This window comes from Hirundo rustica, chromosome 3, assembly GCF_015227805.2.
Source record: "Hirundo rustica isolate bHirRus1 chromosome 3, bHirRus1.pri.v3, whole genome shotgun sequence".
Classification (NCBI taxonomy): Eukaryota; Metazoa; Chordata; class Aves; order Passeriformes; family Hirundinidae; genus Hirundo; species Hirundo rustica.
Genome location: NC_053452.1, coordinates 26,823,016 through 26,841,991, shown reverse-complemented (window position 1 = coordinate 26,841,991; position 18,976 = coordinate 26,823,016). Strand labels below are relative to the sequence as shown.

General features: G+C 38.4%; 1 protein-coding gene across 12 annotated transcripts in view; it reads left to right on the top strand.

The window, feature by feature from the left end:
* THADA (THADA armadillo repeat containing) overlaps positions 1 to 18,976 on the top strand; it is a 150,310-nt gene that overhangs the window by 32,190 nt on the left and 99,144 nt on the right. For 9 of the 12 annotated variants that reach the window (XR_005700030.1, XR_005700031.2, XM_040059335.1 and 6 more), the window contains exons 24-27: positions 101 to 214; positions 1,304 to 1,426; positions 2,092 to 2,183; positions 17,662 to 17,751. Coding sequence is in view for 10 of the 12 variants with exons in the window: in XM_040059335.1 (XP_039915269.1) it covers positions 101 to 214; positions 1,304 to 1,426; positions 2,092 to 2,183; positions 17,662 to 17,751 (419 nt within the window). In the remaining 2 variants the exon portion in view is untranslated. Of the gene's footprint in view, positions 1 to 100; positions 215 to 1,303; positions 1,427 to 2,091; positions 2,184 to 2,403; positions 2,970 to 11,183; positions 11,307 to 17,661; positions 17,752 to 18,006; positions 18,117 to 18,976 lie in introns of those variants that run through there. The other 3 variants (XM_040059343.2, XM_040059346.1, XM_040059344.2) reach the window with 3 other exon arrangements.

Here is an 18,976-nt window from a genome sequence, read left to right as displayed (position 1 = left end):
AAGCTGTGGTATGGTAAATACGGGGATGAGAGCAGAATTGGTAGTACAGAAAAATGGCTAGAAACACCTGATTTTTATTTTTTTTTTCTCCTTTCTATAGGCTTTGTTGGCATCAGAACCAAAGAAGAGCAAAACAGATTTGCTGAAAATGACAATGAAAGAATTGATATCTCTGGCTGCACCTTTGAATGACTCTTTAAGTGTAATTCCACAGGTAAAATTCAGCCTCTCATCAAAAGGCAAATGTCAGAAGTGTGTTTACATTATTTCTAGCAGTTAAAAAAAGCATGTGTTTTTCATGAAGATATTCTGTTTTTACTATCTATAGCTAGATTTTAAAATGTTTGAATATGCAGAGGTTATGAAGTTACTGTAAAACATAGTAAAAAATGGATTGGGCATAATTCTCTAGTTTTATTCTAGCACAGCAAATGAAGTCATATATGAGCAATTTACTGCCTAGAGTATATTTCTAAACAGAGAGATAAGTAACTTCCTTTTTACAAGTTTGTAAATGAGCAAGCAAGCTTTGCTTACATTTAAAGTAAATAAATGAGTTATTTATGCATGAATCATAGTAAAACACTACATGAAAACTTATTTTAGTCATACTTAGTAGCCCCTAAAACTTAAGTACATAGAATTGGAATACAAAAAAAACTTGTTTGAAAGGCAAGACCTTCAAAATGTTACCATTTACTTTCTGTTTGTAAGTGCAAGCCATCATTTGTTCACAATACACAAAAGGATGTCCTAATGACTCTGCCCGATTTTCTGCTGGTAAAAATTCATGTAGCCTTGTCAAAGTCTACGAAGCTACGTGTATTACCACCTTCCTTACAGAGGGTAGAGAAAAATCAGAAAATGTTCCATGTGGTAAAGCAAGCCTGGCTGTCAGTTTTGGCTTAATATTGCCCTCCTGTGAGATGTAGTTTATTTTTTTCCTCACAGTATCTACACCGTGTCAAGAATGTTGGAAAAGATGATTCTGAACTTCAGAAGTTACTTTTACGGCCATGATAAGCTAAGGATAAAAGAATGTTGGCCTTCACTGGCAATGCCTGGACTCTAGTTGTTCGAGGAATATATTTTAAACTGTAGCTGTTACCAGTGTTTACTGCAGCACTATTTTAATGCATTCTTAAGCAGTAGTATGTCTTGTGTTTAATATGAAAAGAACGTGCTGTAAATGTGCATATAGATTGTTTTTGCTTTGCATGTTCACTGTTGTAGTTACATAAACTGAATTTAAGATGTTTACTAATGAATTTATATTTTTCATATATTTCTTCTCCCCCCACAGGTTCATGCTTTAAATATCCTCCGGGCACTGTACAGGGATACACGTTTCGGTGAAAACATCATGCCTTATGTTGCAGATGGAATAAAAGCATCAATTCTAGGGTTTATGTCACCTGTCTGGGCAGTAAGTTAATTCTTAATTTTGCTTCTCTAGTTTAACAGGATATAGACTGGTCCTGTTCAGTGAAGTTTTGGTCGTGTTTATACATGCCAGTGCTACAATTCCTGGAATGTAATATTTTAAGGTACAGTAAAAAATAATGTAGACCTGCAAGAAGGTACTAATTTTGGTCTTGTATTTTTATTTTGTTTAATTTTTCTTAATGTGGAGGGCTGATATCCACAAGAAGCAGGGACAAAGATTAACTTAGAGGTTAAAGTCTCTCTAGCTCTCTCTAGCTGTTAAATTTTGAGTCAGTGCACTCTAGCTAGTAAGAATTGCGTTTGCATTTCATTCTGACTGTTACTTTGCTCTTGAATTAAAGACCTCTTACAGCATATTCAGGTAGAACACTTCATGATCTGTTGTGCATAAGGGTGAATGCTTTGGACCACTAAAAATCTGGATGTATTCCTTATAATAGTCATCTCCAAAGAACCTGAACTTGCCAGTAGTACCATTTTCATTGGAAGGATGCTCTGAATTAGTAGTTTCCGTGTACTGACCTGTAGCATGCTTTTCACTCAGCAGTTATTCTTTTTGACTGTGCATTAATGGCTGTATTAAAAAAAAAAAATCGTACATTTCAAAGGGATTTTTAAAGCGCAGCTCTTACTTTTTTCCTTTAGGTACGAAATTCATCTACGCTTCTTTTTAGTGCTCTGATTACAAGAATTTTTGGAGTTAAAAGAGAGAAAGATGAAAATTCCAAAAAAAATAGGTAAGTTTCACTCAAGTGTCGGTTATAAGTTTGCGAAACATGGCCTTAGCCCACAGCAGTTTGAAAATATTGCTTGCTTTATGGATATCTCTGAATCATGATGTTACAAGAACATCTAGCTGTTCTTAAACTGTACTGTGCTGCCAAGAAGTAAGTGGTAGGGCCGAAAATATCTGCTGTTAAACACAGAGTTAATTTGTACTCATATGCAATTTCACAGGAGTGGAATGTTGCTGAGAGGTTTTGCTGCCAGTGGCGCTTCCAAAAGCCAGGGGCTCTCACAGTCACAAAATCTTGAGAGTGGAGAGCAAGGGGGTAAAATAGAAGAGGAACAGTGGTTACACATGTTCACTTCCTTCTAGAGCAGGTCTGGAGTTAATTGCACCCCTACTAATTTGAGATTTTCCCCTTTAGTCTTCCTACTCTAGAATACTTTTCATGTCTCTTTCCTCCAAGCTCTAAAAATTGTATCTTGCAGAGCCATTTCTCTTCCAAGGGATCCTGCCCTTGGATTCTGTAGTCCTGCTTCAAATATCTTAACTATTTCATTTTATATAAAACCAGTTCTCCTCTGACTCTTAAAACTCCCCAGTCCTGCACATTCCGGTTACTTTGCACCCTCCAGTTGCTGCATGAGGACCCCCTTGTTTTCTTTGGCCTCTTCCTTCAGCTTTTTCAGCAAACGAAGCATATCCATGCCCTGTGCTCTGTAACTGAGGTTTCTGCTCTAGGAGGGGTGTGAAAATAACCCTGGATGTAGAATAAACTCATTAAAAAATATTCCTGGGTAAGCCCGTGGGGCCATAGAGTGGTCACGGTATGGATATTATGGTAACCATTTCAGAAATTCCTAATGGATTTTCACATCACAGGCAAGGCATGCAGTTTCTGAAAGAAGGCAATTGTTAAAATTTACCTTCAGAAATTCCACCCTTTTTATAGTGGTTCCTTACTGTTGATCCGTGTAACTAATAAAATTTTCATGCTTATTTTGAAAAACTAAATGTCTCGGGCTGGTACCGGTCTGTCATCTTTTAGATGCTACATAGGTGCTATTATAGCTGTGTGAAATAATTGATTTCAGGTGTCACTTGAAAAATTTAGTTACTGTGCATGTATGAACATGAGGAAGAAATACAGGTGGGAAATTGGAGGGAGATTTCCTTTAGAAAATAACTCTTTCCCTAAAACAGTTTGAAATGTTAGCTGCTCTATTGCATGTCATTATTCTTGTTTTGTCACTTACCCAAGTTGCTTCTAAATTCACTCCTGTAACCTTCTTGAAGCCCAAGCAGAGCAATAAAAAGTGCTTTTCATTTCTTGCTTTCCTACTTTGGTTTTATAACAGCATTTAAAGTTGCCTTTTTCCCTTTAATTTTTATATTGAGCACTTGATGAAAGAGATAGACACTCTGCCTTTTTAAACTTCTATCTTTGGGGAAAACACGACACTAACTTCTGCAGTGGGGAGGCAAACTGGCTTCTCAAATGCATGCAGTGTGATGATCTGTGGAATCTGAGATTTCTGTTTGTGAAGCTGCAGAAATTAACGCATTTGAGTGTCTCTTGGGGATGGGAGATACTGGAATGAAAGAAAGGAATCCTTTATGTCGCTGAATTAAGTTCATTGATGACAATGTTAATTTTTATGTAACTGGCCCTGTTGACTTGCTTCTCTGAAACTTTTGTTTACAATAATTTCTCTATAGTCATTTTAAGCAAAAGATGGTTTTCTTTTCTTCGTGTGTTTATTTAGCAGTTGTGCATTTAACATTGCATGTCATCGCTTCTGCTGTTTTCCACGTGTGCTTGTCAAAACCGTGACACAGGGATTAGGAAGACACTTCTTAAGACAGGCCAGGGAGATACAGGAGGTGTGAAAACAGGCAGAGATTTGATTTGTTGCTCCTGTCCCTGCAGGAGAGCCCCACAGGTGGGTGTAAGGTGGGAAGGGAGAGGTGTGTGTTTCTGTGGCTGGGCACCACGAGGTGTCACCGTTGCTGCACAGCTCCCTGCAGCCTCATGCCTGGGTGCAGCTGCGCTTGGGCGCTTCTCTTCGGGAGCTTTAAACTCAAGGAGTGTTTTGCTGGAACAGAATTCATCTATTTAAACCAAGTAATTTTTTCCCTACTTCCAAGGCACTGGCATTTTAGCAGCTTGGTTCTGTAGGAGCTTTTGTGGAAGTCACCTGGGTTTAAACTGCTTGTTCTGTTGCCTTGAGGATGTTCTGTTTACATTGAGGAACGGTCTGTCCAGAGACCAACTTTCCCATTAGGACCCTGCCTAAGTTTCAAGTTTACCTGATTTTAGATTAGGAAGATAAATCTGTCACTTTTGTGTCAGCAGGGAGTTAGGTTATTACTGGGTTATTCTGGGCATCTCTAAAAGAAGATGGACTTTCTGACTGGTTTCTCAAGAAGAGTTGCTATCTATGATAGTGATAGAATTGGGGTGGTTTGTGTCGACTGTCAGAAGGAAGCTTTGCTGGAACATGAAGTTTTAATGCATCTTTTTAATTTTAGCATGGACAAAAACGATGATGAGCTGGTGTCCTGGGGTGAAAATTGATACTTCCTTGGGTTGGAAAATTAATGTGTGAAAAATAACAACTGTATGCAGTCTTGCAAGTAGAAGAGAGAGGAATTGTGTGAAGGCTGTTTACAGTGGACCATGCAACTATATATGTTGAGCTTTTTCTTCTAGTGAAAATAAAGTTAATGCTGCTGCAAATGTATGTGATAATGTCTGTGTATAGGTGTGTGTGTGTTTGGCTAAATGATGTAAATTCTCTGAAATTCAGAACATTCGTGAAATGGCCCAGTTAGCACTTACTTATAGAGGGTTTAGTTTAGATTTTACATACTTGATTTGGTAATACAATTTTCTTAAATGCTGTGATAATTTGAAATTGACAAGACTTGGAATGGACTTCAGCCTCACACATTCAAAGTACTGAGGAAGGTTGGGAAGAAGTCTTTGCACTGTGCCCGTTGATAATTGGTTGCAGAAGGTGTGCTCTGCACAGATAATCACGGTGTGCTTTAGAGAAAATAGCCCCCTTCTCCGAGCACAGGTGTTTATGTTGGTGCAGTCAGTCACTTCATACTTGCTGTGTCTGCATCCTGCCTGCCTGGCTGAGGTAGCCCCACCGCTGTTCAGCACTTCAGGTGTGCCCTGGGATCCGCCCTCCCCCAGGCAGTGACTCAGGAGAGGGTCCCAGCTTCCAGGCACATCTTCCCTCTGGCTGCTCTGGCATCATAGATTGACATCAGTTGGAAGAGAGCTGAAGGAACAGCTTGTTAAATGCTCCTGCCACGGAAAGGGACGCCTTCCACTAGACCAGATTGTGATCTAACCTGGCCTTGAACACTTTGAGGGACAGGGCATCCGTAAATTCTCTGGGCAGCCTGTTCCAGTGTTTCACAAGAATTCCTTCCTAATATTTGATCTAAACCTGTCCTCTGTCAGTTTAAAGCCATTCTCTCTTGTCCTATCCCTACACACCCTTATAAAAAATTCCTCTGCAGCTCTCTCGGAGGCACCACCCTGGGGGGCCCATTGAAGACCCAAGTACTGTACTTGGTTTGATGTGAACTGATTGAGTAGGACTTTGGACAGCAGTGAGTTCTGTATGATGAGTTCTGTATGAGGCCAATGATTATTTTGATTAAATAGCCACTTCTTTTTTTCTTGTGCATTTAATTTGCAATGTATATGTGTTCATTCCAATATTTCTAAAGAAGCTGGAGTGTAGTGTGTGCTTCACAGTTCTGTTTCTTTCATGGTCGTTTCTTTTTTGTCTTAGTGTTGCCACAGTGTTGCTATTTTTGCTGTAGTTGATTGTAGGTTCCAGTGTCACATGAAAATTAGGATGTCTTGTTACGAAGCTGTGTGTATATTTTCTGATAGTTGATGCAGACCTGAAAATCAAAATGAAAATCAAGGTAACTTTCATGTACAGTTAACTGAAATTAATTTTGAAATGTAATTAAATTTCTCGTCATAGAGGAATTATCTGCTGTCCTTAGGAGGTACAGTAATTGTGGTACTTTCTTATGTATATGTATATGTCAGATACCTTTTTGGTCTGTAGTACAATGTTAATTAAAGCTGTTACTGCTTGTTAGTGAACAAGACACTTGTCACCAGACATTTGATGAGACTTCTTATCAAATTCCTGCTATTTCAGGCTTTTTTTTCTTAAAAAAAAATTCCCCCTGCACCCCGTCCCAAAGGATAAGCGTGATCAGGAGTTGCCTTTGAGGCAATTTGCCTTTTGACATAGAACAAACTTCAGTCTTTACGGTAATAATAAAGGATCATCATGATTTATCTGAAAACGAATTTTGATTTGGAATATAAATGTTGCAGAGTTCTTAGGAAGATTGACCAATGGCCTCAGGTATAGGCTGGGATTAAAAGAAAGTGGGAACTGGGAAGAATTCTCTCTGCTTCTCACCTTGGTGGAAGAGGTTTCAAGAAGGAAAAGCTTCAACTCTAATTACAAAACAGGGGTTTAAGCAAGGCTGAAATGGTACCGTGCAGGCTGATGATTTTTATGTTTCATTACTGGTGTATATATATGTATATATTTGCATTTTGGGAGGAGGAAGGCTCCTATGTATTTATGGTGTAGTGAAGGATAATGTCTCTGCAGGAGAATACTTAGCTGTCAACACAGGTTTTCTGTGGCGTTAACTCGCGCTGCCTGGAATTTGAGTATGAATGCTGCCATGTTTTCAGTATTGGTTTAGATCTGTTTGAAAAGAAGGAAAACTTTTCTTGCCACCTACATAATACTTTGTCTTTACTTTCATTTATAGCTGTCAATAGATGTTAATGACTTCAAGCTCTGGAAAGGGGAACTTATCTTTTTCATTACAATAAGATGAAAACTATGTAGATTTTAACAGGTTTTGAAGATGCCCTGCTTGCTGTGAGGCAGCCAACATGCATGACTGCCCTCTTCTTTCCTTGTTTTTATTGCAAGCTGAGTGTTCAGCACTTCTCAGTAAGTGGTTGCTTGCACACTTGAAGGTAACTGAGTAAAATCAAATTACCTTCTAAAAACACTTAAGTTGGTCTAGTTTTTCTTCTAAATTATATGTTTTTTCTTTAATGTTAAGGTTTTTAAGAGCATAAAGAATCGCATTTAATGCTGTGAAAAGTTAGAGGCAAACATTAAATAGTGAATGTTCTCATGCAAACCTCTCTTTTCATAACATTGTCCCTAAATTAAATTAATCTGATATTTTCTTTTTCTCTAAGCTACTTATGAGTTGTAGCTTCAAATGCGTAGACTACACCATGAGGACGTGGTTCCTGTTATATATTCCACTCTTGGCAGGTCAACACTTCCAGTATTTCTAACTTAACGCCTGAAAAGTCCGTCTGACGTCAAGGATATTCTGTCAATCTTAACACCAAGCTTATTAGACATTTTCAGTGGCTCATACTATCTCTGTAGGACTTCTGGGATGGGTCAGTGTTGCCCGCAGAGGAGTGGCCAGTCCTGTTTTGGGGTAAGCCAGAATGAACACGGGTGGCACTAACGTGGCCGGGCTGTAGCGGCACATCCGTGTGGTAAATCGGGATAGCTCTTAGGTGAGTTCCTGCAGGGGATGCTCACAGTGACCCACGCTCGGTGCTGAGTTGGAGACGCACCAGTGGCAGAATTCCCGCGTGCCAGCTGGGGTAGAGCTCCGTGGGAGGGGTGGTGGCCGCGGCTCCAGGGATGCTGAGCCTCTCGTGGCGGCTCCAGCGGGGATACGCACGTACGGCTGGAGTCGCGAACCCGCCTCGCCGGGCTCTGGAGCCCTTGGACTGCGTGCTGCGCAAGGACTGGGATCGCTTCATCTTGGGTCTGGTTAGCCATTCCCTGGCGCCTTTTCTCTGGCAGCGGCGGCCTCTTGCAGCTCTTCGGTTGGAGCGCTGTGTCGGTGACAGTGAGGTTTCCTGAGGTGACTGAGCCTCTTAAATGCCTCTGGTGCTTTTCCTCTGGCTCCTTCTGGGTCACCTTTTGAGCCTGTTCCCTCCGTGCCTCCTCAGTTGTTCTGGTGAATGCTTTCTGAGCAGTTATTAAGGATTTGTTGCAGTACGTTGCCTTGTGAGGGGGTTGTTTTCTTTAGGAAAAAAAATCCCTTGCCCTTCTGTTTGCCAAAAATAGGCCACATTTATTTTGTTCAACTTTTTGTTTTTAATACTCTGGCTCTCTTTTTTTTTTATTGACTTTGACAGATTTAGAAGACCTAATCTTAGGACCGTCTCAAGAAAACATGCAAAAGTTCAGGCTGACTCAGATACCGTTACGGCTTTTGCTGATTAATAGTTCAATAACAATATGCTTGTTTAAACATTGTGTTGAACAGGCCCCTGAAGTGCCTTTATAACAAGAATAATGATGATAAGGTGCTATTAACTTGTAAGCTGAAGGTAAAATTTACAAAAATTTTGTGCAGAAACAGAAACAAATTGAAAACAAGCTCCTAAACAAATCTGTTTCCCTCTGTGTTATTGCTTTAATTACCCTGTTTATTTTGCAGGTCTAAACTAAAACTCTAGAATTCTTGTAGCAGAAAATAGGTATTTTCTTCTTGAGGCTGAAGATGCTCTCTGTCTTTATGATTTCTGCTGGTTTTAGGAACACAGTGTGTTTCTTTATCTTTTTGATAAAATACCTAAAATCTGCAGAATCACTTTTACTTCAAGATCTTACCTTGGCTATACGGAGTCAGAAAATCAATAACCCACATAAATCCCGGTCACATTTCAGGGGCCTAAAGCATGCTTAAATCATTGGTGTGCAAATGTGTATGTCTGCTCTCCTGAAAAGGGAGTATCTTCATAACATCCTGTGTTAAGTCAGCACCAGAAAATAGAAGGATGAACGTGGTAAAATGATGTTCTCCAAATGACCTGAATGAAAGTTTACCCAAAGTGAAACATCCTAAAAATATATATGCTGGCCTGAGGTAACTCCAGTTCATTTGTTTTAAATAAATTAGGGGCGTAATGATAATGTTGATTTTTACCAAGTGAATAAAATGCATTCCATGAAACAAAATTAATGTAGACTGCCTGCATGAGTAGGTAATTTAGTTTCTCCTGTAGTGATAAAATTTTTCATTAGTATGAGTAGGGTAATTGTTCTATTTTGATCTGTGCGTATTATCCATTTCCCTTATTCATTAACTTCACTGTGCTAAGTAAAAAGCAGCTGCTCCTCACAGAATACTCCCAGAGAGAAAGCATGGATTATTTGAGCTGAAATTTACAATGCTAAATTTGTGGTAAGAGACTAAAGATAATAGTGTTATAGGCAGTGGTTGAACAGAATTCTTGGAGGCTTTCTAGATATGTATATACATATCTCTTAATTTTAGCACACATATGTACATACAAATACTCATATGCACAGTTCAGTTTCCTAAAAAACATTTGTTAAAAGTAATTATGTGTAAAAGAATTATTTTAAACTCAGTTTTTGATGCATCTGTCTATCTAAAGGTACATTTGTCTGTGTGTATCAGAGTGGTGGTTGATGTGTTGATTTAGGTGCCAGGTTGTATCTGTGATGTTGGGTTTAGCGCTGGTCCCCTGTTTTTATTCTGAGCCCATTGTACGCATACTTCTCTATTTAGCATCGCAGCAAAAGTGCTCTTGCAGAAGTGCTCTTCACGAGTTACTTTACTGAACTATGTGTTGCATAATTATTCCTCTTTAGTCATACTTCTCCTGATGTATTTGTTCTGTGCAGGTGCTCTTTCCATACCTGGTCACACAAAGACTGTAATAAATAGCAAAACAAGAGTTATAAAGAAACTTGTGCTTAAGAGATCAAAGCAAACCAGACCATGCAGTCCTTTGGAAATCTTGGCTGGCTCTCTTGTAAATAAAAGTGCCTCTAAAGGAGGAGGTATTTAACTACCATATTTATACAGGTTTTGATTGGCAGTTCAGTTATTAACCTCATAAAAACACAGCAACATAAACTAGTACAAATGTTTATTCTAGCACTTCTGTCTGAAGGAAAATGAAAACCAAGATGTAGTGGCATATTCTTAGTTCCTTTAAAGTATTTATTTTAGGTCTGTATAGCATAAAAGAATGCTTTTTTCGAGTCAGTGAACTTAAACTATTTTGCTTACTCTTCTGGGATTTAAGTGTTTTCTGATTACTAACAAGTGTTAGATTTATTGAAGGTACAGAGTCACCACATCTTTATTAAAGGTACAAACCCCACATCTTTATGGTGATGCTTCTTTCCCCTTCATAATGTTTTCCATTTCATGCAGGGTAAAAATGAAATCTGAATTGTTTTTTTAACTGATTTGATGAGATTACAGGAGAGTTGTGCCTTTTTGTCTTTTTGTCATAAAAGAGGTGTACTGTATCATGTTTGGTCTAGAAAAACAAGTGTGCAGTAATCTTCTGTATCCTTGCTCGTGGGCTTATTAGCCAATGCATTACACCAGGATTTTTTTAACAGTTGTTTTTTCTAGGCTTCATTGTGGCCTCCCACAAAATTACATGGCCATTTTGCCTTCTATGGCAGCACTAAAATTCTCTTGTGTGTGTAAAATGTTTTATTGAAAACAGTTTGTCATTAGTCCTGAGACAGTATGTGACTTCAGGAATTTAACTCTTAGGTCTGTTCTTTAAAACAAAATTATCTGAGGCAAATTAAAATATGTATATAATCTCTATTCCTAAAGGAACTGCTGCTGCTATTGTCTCAGTCTCTTAGTAAGAATAGTGTTGGTTCTCTGGTAGTCATCCAGAGGGACTGATAATCATGAGCTTTCATAAATATATACTACTTCTGAAATAAAATTTAAGTGATTGTTTTTATTTCTACATCAAGCTTGTATTTTAAATACTATCATACAATGTGGCAAAAATAATAGTTTGTGCTGAATTAAAGACTAAGTTACTAACTTAATGAAGTTAAATTTCAAGAATTTTGTTCTGAGCAGGATCTTTTGTTTACTGTATTTGCAGTGATGGCTGTACTTGCTTGTGATGGCTGGCAAATGCAGGAAGACAAGAAAAACATTGATGTTTTCAGAAGGCAATGTTAAAACCATGGTGGCAGAGTAGGAAGTAGCTAAGTGGAACCATCCAGACTATAAAGGGATCTCTTTGTCCCATATTCCCTAATTCCCATTGAGATTATGACTGACCCTACATCAGGTCAATAGTGTCTTTGGATGAGTTAAAACCTCCGAAGACTCAAGGACATTTCATAACTATCTGAGTAACAGTGCTTCATTCCCCTTGCCCAATTTAAAACTTCCAAGCTATGATTTGTGACCACTGCTCCTTTCTGTGCTCTCTGCGGCTAATGCAGGAAGATTATTAGCTCTCTAGTCTTTGATTCCTTCAAGTGGTTGTGGGCTGCTGTTAGATCTACCCTGGACCTCCTCTTTGTCAAACAGAACAAACCTGGCTCCTTCAGCTTCTTCTTACAGGGGCTGTGCTGTAGGCCATGCCCATCTGAGCAGCTCTTTGCTGGACCCTCCCTTGTGTGTTCTCATCTCAGAGAGATGAGACTCGCAACATGATGGAGGATTCTGTGTGCAGCCTCACTGATCTGCTGCTGCTTTTGTTCTGGCAGCGCAGTCCCACGTGTGGTTTGCCCTGTCAGCAGTGAGGATGTGCCTGGGGCATCCACTGTAACCCATCTATTTTTTCCCTTGGGGCTGTTGGTTTCTGAGCCCCACTTGGTTTTCAGTCTCTGCTGATGCTCAGGATTATTCATCCCAGGTGCAAAATCTGTAGTTTTATGAATCCTTTTCCTTACTACCACTTTTGAATAATTTCAAATGTTACGTATTTACTTTTGTAGTTGTATAATATTATGCTGTTTTGCTGTATCTGGAATACAAGATAAAATTACCCTTTGAGTCAAATACAATAAATTCCTGGAGTTTTGCTTCTCCTGTAGTTAGAACCTTTCTGTTTTCTGTACCTTCATTGCTGTTACTCGTCCTGTCATGACAAGCAGATGATTGTCATATAATTTAGTCCTATTAAAGGAGCAAAAAAATTAATGTAATTCTAAAGTATGTCTCAAATTAGCTTTGGTCTTTACCATAACCTCGGTATAAATCAATCTGCCGTACATTTTTTCTTGGTGTTTTATGTGTAGTTGAAGAAAACCCGTTTCTCATATATTTTGAGTTGATGCTTCTGAAATCCATCTTTGTTAGCAGGGAAATATGCTTCTTGTATTTTGAGACAGCATCTAACTGTTTAATAAGTGATAAGGGTCAGGGAATGAACACAAATGTTAAAATGGGTAACTAAAACCTAGTCTAATCAGGTTAGCCTAGTTAAGTTGCATTGTGGGATTTTTTCATAATTCAGTGATGTCAGAAGAAGCAAATATGTAAAATATATATTGTCTGTATAAATCTGTCACTTTGAATGACAGTTTAGCCAAAGTCTGTCCTGGTTTTCCAGTTTTTTCAGCAGCAGTTGTCCTTGCAGTGCCAGGAGTAAGTTGGGTTCTGTTTCTGCTTTACTGCTCTTTAACATAGAGGATCATCTGACATGTGGTTAATGATTCCAGTGTAAGGATTGGTATAACACAAGGAGATTTTACAGGAGACAATTAAAAATATTTCTGTAAATTCATCAAAACTATTTTCTTGGTCCTGATTTAAGTATGTCTTGTTTATATTTTTTCACATTCCAGTTCTATTTTTTATTTTTAAATGCAGTGTTGTTTTTCCCTGTGAAAATCTGGCCGTGCCATTTGTCAGCTGATGTGAGATGTTAGCAGTATTTGTGTTTCAAAAAGAACACCAGAAACCCTTGCTGCTCTCGGAAGATTGTCTCTAAATCTCACCTATGCTCTACTCAAATATGAACATATTTGCTGCAAATGGTTTTTTGCAAGTCAGTTACTAAAAACAGCCTACAAGGTTATAAAGGTTCATTCTTCTGAAAAATAAATGAAAGAGCAGAAGCAGGTAATCTCTGACACATGTCACAGTAAAATGATATGTATGCCCCAGTGTCACTGCAGAATTTTAATCTCCTGGAGCATTCTCTGAAGTGTACAGCACAGTTTTAAAAAGAACACTGCAATGTCCATGGTTTTATTCTCAAATGTATTTTTAAAATGCTGTTAAACAATCCACCCACTCGTTATGTATAAGGGAGGAATATTTTGTTAGAAAGACATTAGTTAAGTAAGCATAGATGTTAACCCTTGAGTGGTGTAGCATCAAATTGCTCCTGAGACAAACACGATGTGAAATCACTGGGGATGTCACAGTTTTCAGCAGCATTTATGAATTGGTTCTGGAAGTTTGATGTCATTGATATCTCCACAAGCAAACTTTAAAGCACATGATTCTTGGCTTGATTTAAGCCACTCCAGGTTCTGCTCTGAAAAGTGGTAAAGCTGAAGAACTGCTGACACTCAAAGAGTATAGGGGCTTCTGGGTCAGGTTATTTCAGAAAGAAGTAAAACTGATTATTGCATCTTTTCTGAAGAAGTATTATCAACACTCTAAACTGTGTATCATGTTTAAACCAGATCTTCCCTTGAAGTTTTATAGTCTTAGTCTGCTTTGAGTTTTGTTTTTAATTTTTACCCCTATCACTAGTCGGTTTTTTGTACCTTAGATGTGATTGTTGTATTCAAAGTGCTTGTTGCTAGCTGTTAAATTCTGTCCTTCTATCATCACATGCCTTCAAAGTAACTTCTTGCCAATTGATGTGACTTCTGTATTCTGTGAAAGATTTTTCTTCCCCCTCTTTTGCCTGCTCCAGAATCTATTTAAGAGTTTGACTCAAAGGTGCACAGAGGATGATCAGGAGTGGTGGGTGTCACTTGATTCCATATGACATGGTACAGAAGATGCCTCTGCATTACTGTTTCTTGTTAATGGAACATCTTTTCAGGTGGGGAGAAGTGAATGAAGAAACTCATGTATGTCTCTCTACAGAAACATTCTTTGTCAGTCTTTCTTCTGAGTGCTAAACCAAGACTGCTGTGTCTAGCCATCAAAATTAAACCTCTTGTGAATGGGTTGTACTCTGTCATCTGGCTTTTGTGCAGAATTGCTTGCACAAAAAACCAGTAACGTTGTTAAACTGCAAACTCTACGAGACATAAATATTGCATCTTCTTAAGTACTGCACTATTCTGCATGCAGGCAGTTCTTCAAGTTATTTTTACCAGTGAATTTAGTAGGATATGAGTGCTTCCATTAGTCTCTCTCTCAGCCTTTCTACATCAAAGCATTGTTTTAATTATGTACTTGAATGATATTTTACATTGGGGAGAGGGATTTTATTGTGAGCATCATCAGCCCATTGATAACTTTTGTGTTTCATTACTCCCTCAGTAAATACCGTTCCACCATTGTTTGGGTCTCAGTAATCCCGTTTGAAATTCTGGATTGTGAAATTGTGGTTCTTTGAGTTACAAATAGGAAAAAAGAAAATACTATTACAGAGTCTGTGGTTGAACATACTGTTAAAGATGATCTCTGAAGCAATATAAAAATAGTTTCAGCTGGACATGGGGTAAAATAGTAGTATCTTAGGGCTCTTCTCTGTTACTTCTTTTATAAACACATTTTAGGGGGAGTAGATGTAAAATCTTGTGATCTGCAGAATGTTTGTTTTAAGACTTTAATTATGGTAGCTCTGTTGCCAAAAATCTGTGTTTGAACTATGTCAGTGACTAATGGGAAGGTAGTTATCTGTATTTTTAATTTAAACCCATTGTTCCCTGTCAGATCTGTCGTAGAATAGGAGGAAAAAGTTTCTTTCATGAAGACTGTTGACAGTGGCTTTTGGGTTGTTTTAGTCTACATTTACTTGACATGTTCTTTTATAAATATGTCAGGGATTTGTCTTTTTTTAAAGATAGAGATGGCTTATTAGTTGTGAAGCCTAACTCACATTTATGTGCCTATGTAGGTGCATGAATCTATTTATATCACTATCATGCATGGGACATATCTCAAAGTGCTAGTATTTGTTTTTCAAAGGAGTATGGTTTTTGATGAAATTAATACAAAATATGTGCTTTAGTGTCATGAACAGCTTTGAGGAGCAGAGCCATTATACTTTTTTGTTGTTCCAGCCTGTTACAGTACACAAATAGTTGTGTGATTCCAGGAGAAAAAAACATGGTCAGCATTAAAAAATGAAACAATTAATTTCCTCTGTTCCATACTGTCTAGCTGTCTTGCTTCCTGCTTATTCCCAGTTCCGCGTCTCCTTGCCTTAACACCGCCAAGTAGTGGATTTACACTTAAATTAATGCTCTGTATTTTGAGCACACTTTTTAGTTTTGCAGCACTTCTGATAATGTGTTGTGTTTCTTGTTTCCCCTCTGAACTGGAGGCCCTTTAACAACCTGCTCAGACAGTTGTGTCTCCTTTCTTCTGAAAATGCCTCTGGACATCTTCTCTGCAGATACTGCCTGTCAGTGGTTTTGATTAGGCTGCCTTCTCCCATCAATAAGGTCTGGAGCAGTAAAGCAAGTAGGAGGTTATGTAGGTTATGTAAGTTACCCACTTCAGTAGTTAGAATTTTCTTTTCCTGTCAAAAAGATTTATGAAACCATGCTAATTGTAAAGAATTTTGAGGCTTTGTAAGGGTGCTTAGTTCCATTATTTATTATTGATTCAAATGTGGCTGCTGAATTTTTGATACATTAAAAATAAACCAGGTTGAAAGTACTTGTGAGGTGCTGCTTGTATATAGTCCTCTCTTAAATCTCTAAGCAGTGGTCTTCCATTCCATAGGAAACTTGACCCCAATTCTGCTTTTGCATGTTGCACTCTATAGCACAAGAGATGGAGATGTCACAGCATTTTTGGATAGAACTTTTTAAATACTGAGTTCTTAATGTTTTACATAGAAAAATTCAGTAGGATGGGCTGTTTGACCTGGTAGATCCTAGGTTTTGTGCTGTCTCTGGCTTTGCATCCTCAGTTTGCTACGTACTATATGTGCAAAAAAATTGAAGTAGCTTTGAGGAGGACGCTATTAGAAAAAATTGCATAGGTGTCTTCTGCTTGAATAACCAGTTATTATCAATATTGATGTCTTTAAACTATCCTCACTAGTGCTTCAGTTTATAATAGTTCACAATTTTAATGCTTCCATGTAATTTTTAAGTCTGAAATCTTTTTTGTAGCTATAACAGCTACTGCATATTCCTTGCTTTTAGTTCTAACAGTTCACTGCATTGTATATATTCACAGAATTTTTCTTTCTTGCCTTGGGAAAGTTTCCTGTCCCTCTTTGAACATTTGTTTCCACCTAACAGTCTGGTTTTGCTGTGTTTATTCTGTGGTCTGTGGCTAAGGCATGTTATGTTAGCTGAGTGCTGGAAGGAGCTGTGCTGATGTTTGCCATGTGCTCCTTTACTCGTGCGTGATTTTTTTTGTCTGCTTATTTTTACGCACATTCAGTCCTGCCATCTCATTGTTATTTTTCCAGACCTGGATCTGTCTGCTTATTGGAAGCTTTGCATTGGAGTCATGCTAACATGGAACTTTTATCTTGGTTGATCTTGTGGCAAGCAAACTCTGCAGTTGGCTTTGTTTTTCTAAATGGTGGCCTTTCATTTATTTATTTTTAAGGGAAGACTTTTTTTATCTGCATACCATGTATGTCTAATTAGTGCTTCCCCACGGTAACATTCAAGTGATTCTTGCTTCGATAATGCTGAATGGTTTCATATAAACCATGAAGCCAACCTTTATCTGATGAAAGGTTTGTAAAACAAATACAGAAGACTTCTACTTACGTCTTTTTAGCTTGGATTGATTTGGTGTTGCAGGTTTAACTGTGCTGCCTTGCTGGTTCTGGCTAGGGATGAGTTCATGAGCGTTTGTGCAACCATTGGAGATGGTTGCTCCATCTGCAGAAGCGTGGCCTGCAGGGGCACTACTGGCGTGTGCTGGAAGCAGCACTGTGGAAAGAGGGCCAATGGAAGCTCAGACTCTGCTGCTGCTGCATTTTACAAACCTGTGAATTACTGTTCTGAGGTGCTTTTTAGTATCAGCAAGCAATGAGTATCTATTAGTACATGTCTATTAAGTATATTCTGTTAGGTAGTTAGGACCTGAGCCATGCTGAGGCAAGTGTCCTCTTCTCTTGTTCAAGCAGAATATCATTAAAGTAGTGTCAGAATTTAAACTGTTGTGTCTTTTTCTTTTTGTGTGTGATTAAGATCCCTTTTTGCCAGAAGGGCCTGATCAGTTTGGCTGACAAAGTGTTAGTGAGCACACAGAGAGAGTTACTTAACTTGTGTAAACTACACTCTATCACCATTTTTCATGAAAACATTATGCCTTATTTGAAAGTTCATTGTGTGTGCATGGTTCTTTGCCTTTCCAGCTTCACTGTAGCGTCAGAAGTACAACAAATAAACCGATATTTGAGTGTAACTAATTGCTGCAGAATGCTAATTGTGGCTCTTCTTCATTTGTTTCTGCAGAATGACAGGAAGGGAGTTTTTCTCTCGGTTTCCAAGCCTTTATCCTTTCCTTCTCAAGCAGTTAGAGGTTGTAACCAACACTTTGAACAGGTAAGATGATGTCTGAGAAAACCTGGAAGTACAAAGTGAAGTGAAAAGGTAAAACTGGGTTGTGTCACATCCACACCCTAGTGCCATTGTATACAGCAGTGCTTCTTGAAATGATGCAGTTCTGATGTTTTTGCTAAGGCTTTCTTCTTGTAACTTTGGCGCGTTACATTAAGTCTCTGAAGATCGAACTACTCTTGACTAATTACGAGTCGCTGTGTTCTTAGGATCAGATGTTAAGGAATTTATATTTTTCAGGGAAACAGAACCCGGCTGCTTGAGTGTCTCACATTTAACAATGTGGCTTCCCAGCATGTTTAAGTGATATGGGGTCATAGGCCTCCAGTAACACCCCATGAACACTTTCCAGCCTGTGGCACACTGACTCTGTGTGGGAAAGGGCCTTGATCTTGCTTTAAGGGCTCCACAAATGGTGGCCAAGAGCTACAATTTGATCAATGCAGACGATACCATTTGGGATGACGCTGTTACCGCCAGGTTCATGAACTTTCAAAGTAAACCAGTGCTGACTTTGTTTTTTTTTCTTAAAATGCTATGATATAAACTGTGGAAGTTGAGGAGCTGATTTATGGGTGAGGTTCAGCTGACTCCTTAATGTGCCTAAGTTGGACACTTGGAAACAGGAGTTCCAGCAGTCATTCTATGTTTTGCAGTCTCTGCTGTAAGGAGGACGCTGTGTATGTTCTGCATGGCAATCCACTCTACCTGACGTTATAAAAGGTGACAGTGTCATCACTGGCAAATTCTGGGAAGCTTTTCAGTTGAAAAAGATTGAAAACTGCTCTCTGAAATGTTGGTCTTGAATGCTTTTTCAGTGTGGATTAAGAACTGTATCTTAGTAGCAGTTGTTAAATGAATTTAAAAGTATTGATTTTTAACTTGATTTTTTGATTGTTTTTACTATATGAATAGTAGACCCTTGGTGTCAATGACAAAGCTATTCTTTAGTAAAATGTGTTATTTACTAAACACACATTTTCTTTAAAACTGATAAAAATACTTTTTTTAAAACCACTTTTTTGTAACTCAGTTCCCTCAGTTTCCTGGTTCATAGAGAAACATTATCTCTTCAGGTTTTTAATATTATTTAAAAATGAAGGCAGCTCACCACATTTGGGAATAAAGGAGGCTTGGAATAATGTGGGTAAGTGGAGGCAATACAGCCATGAGTGTCTTCATTAGAGGGGTGCCCTGCAGAAGAAGTGGG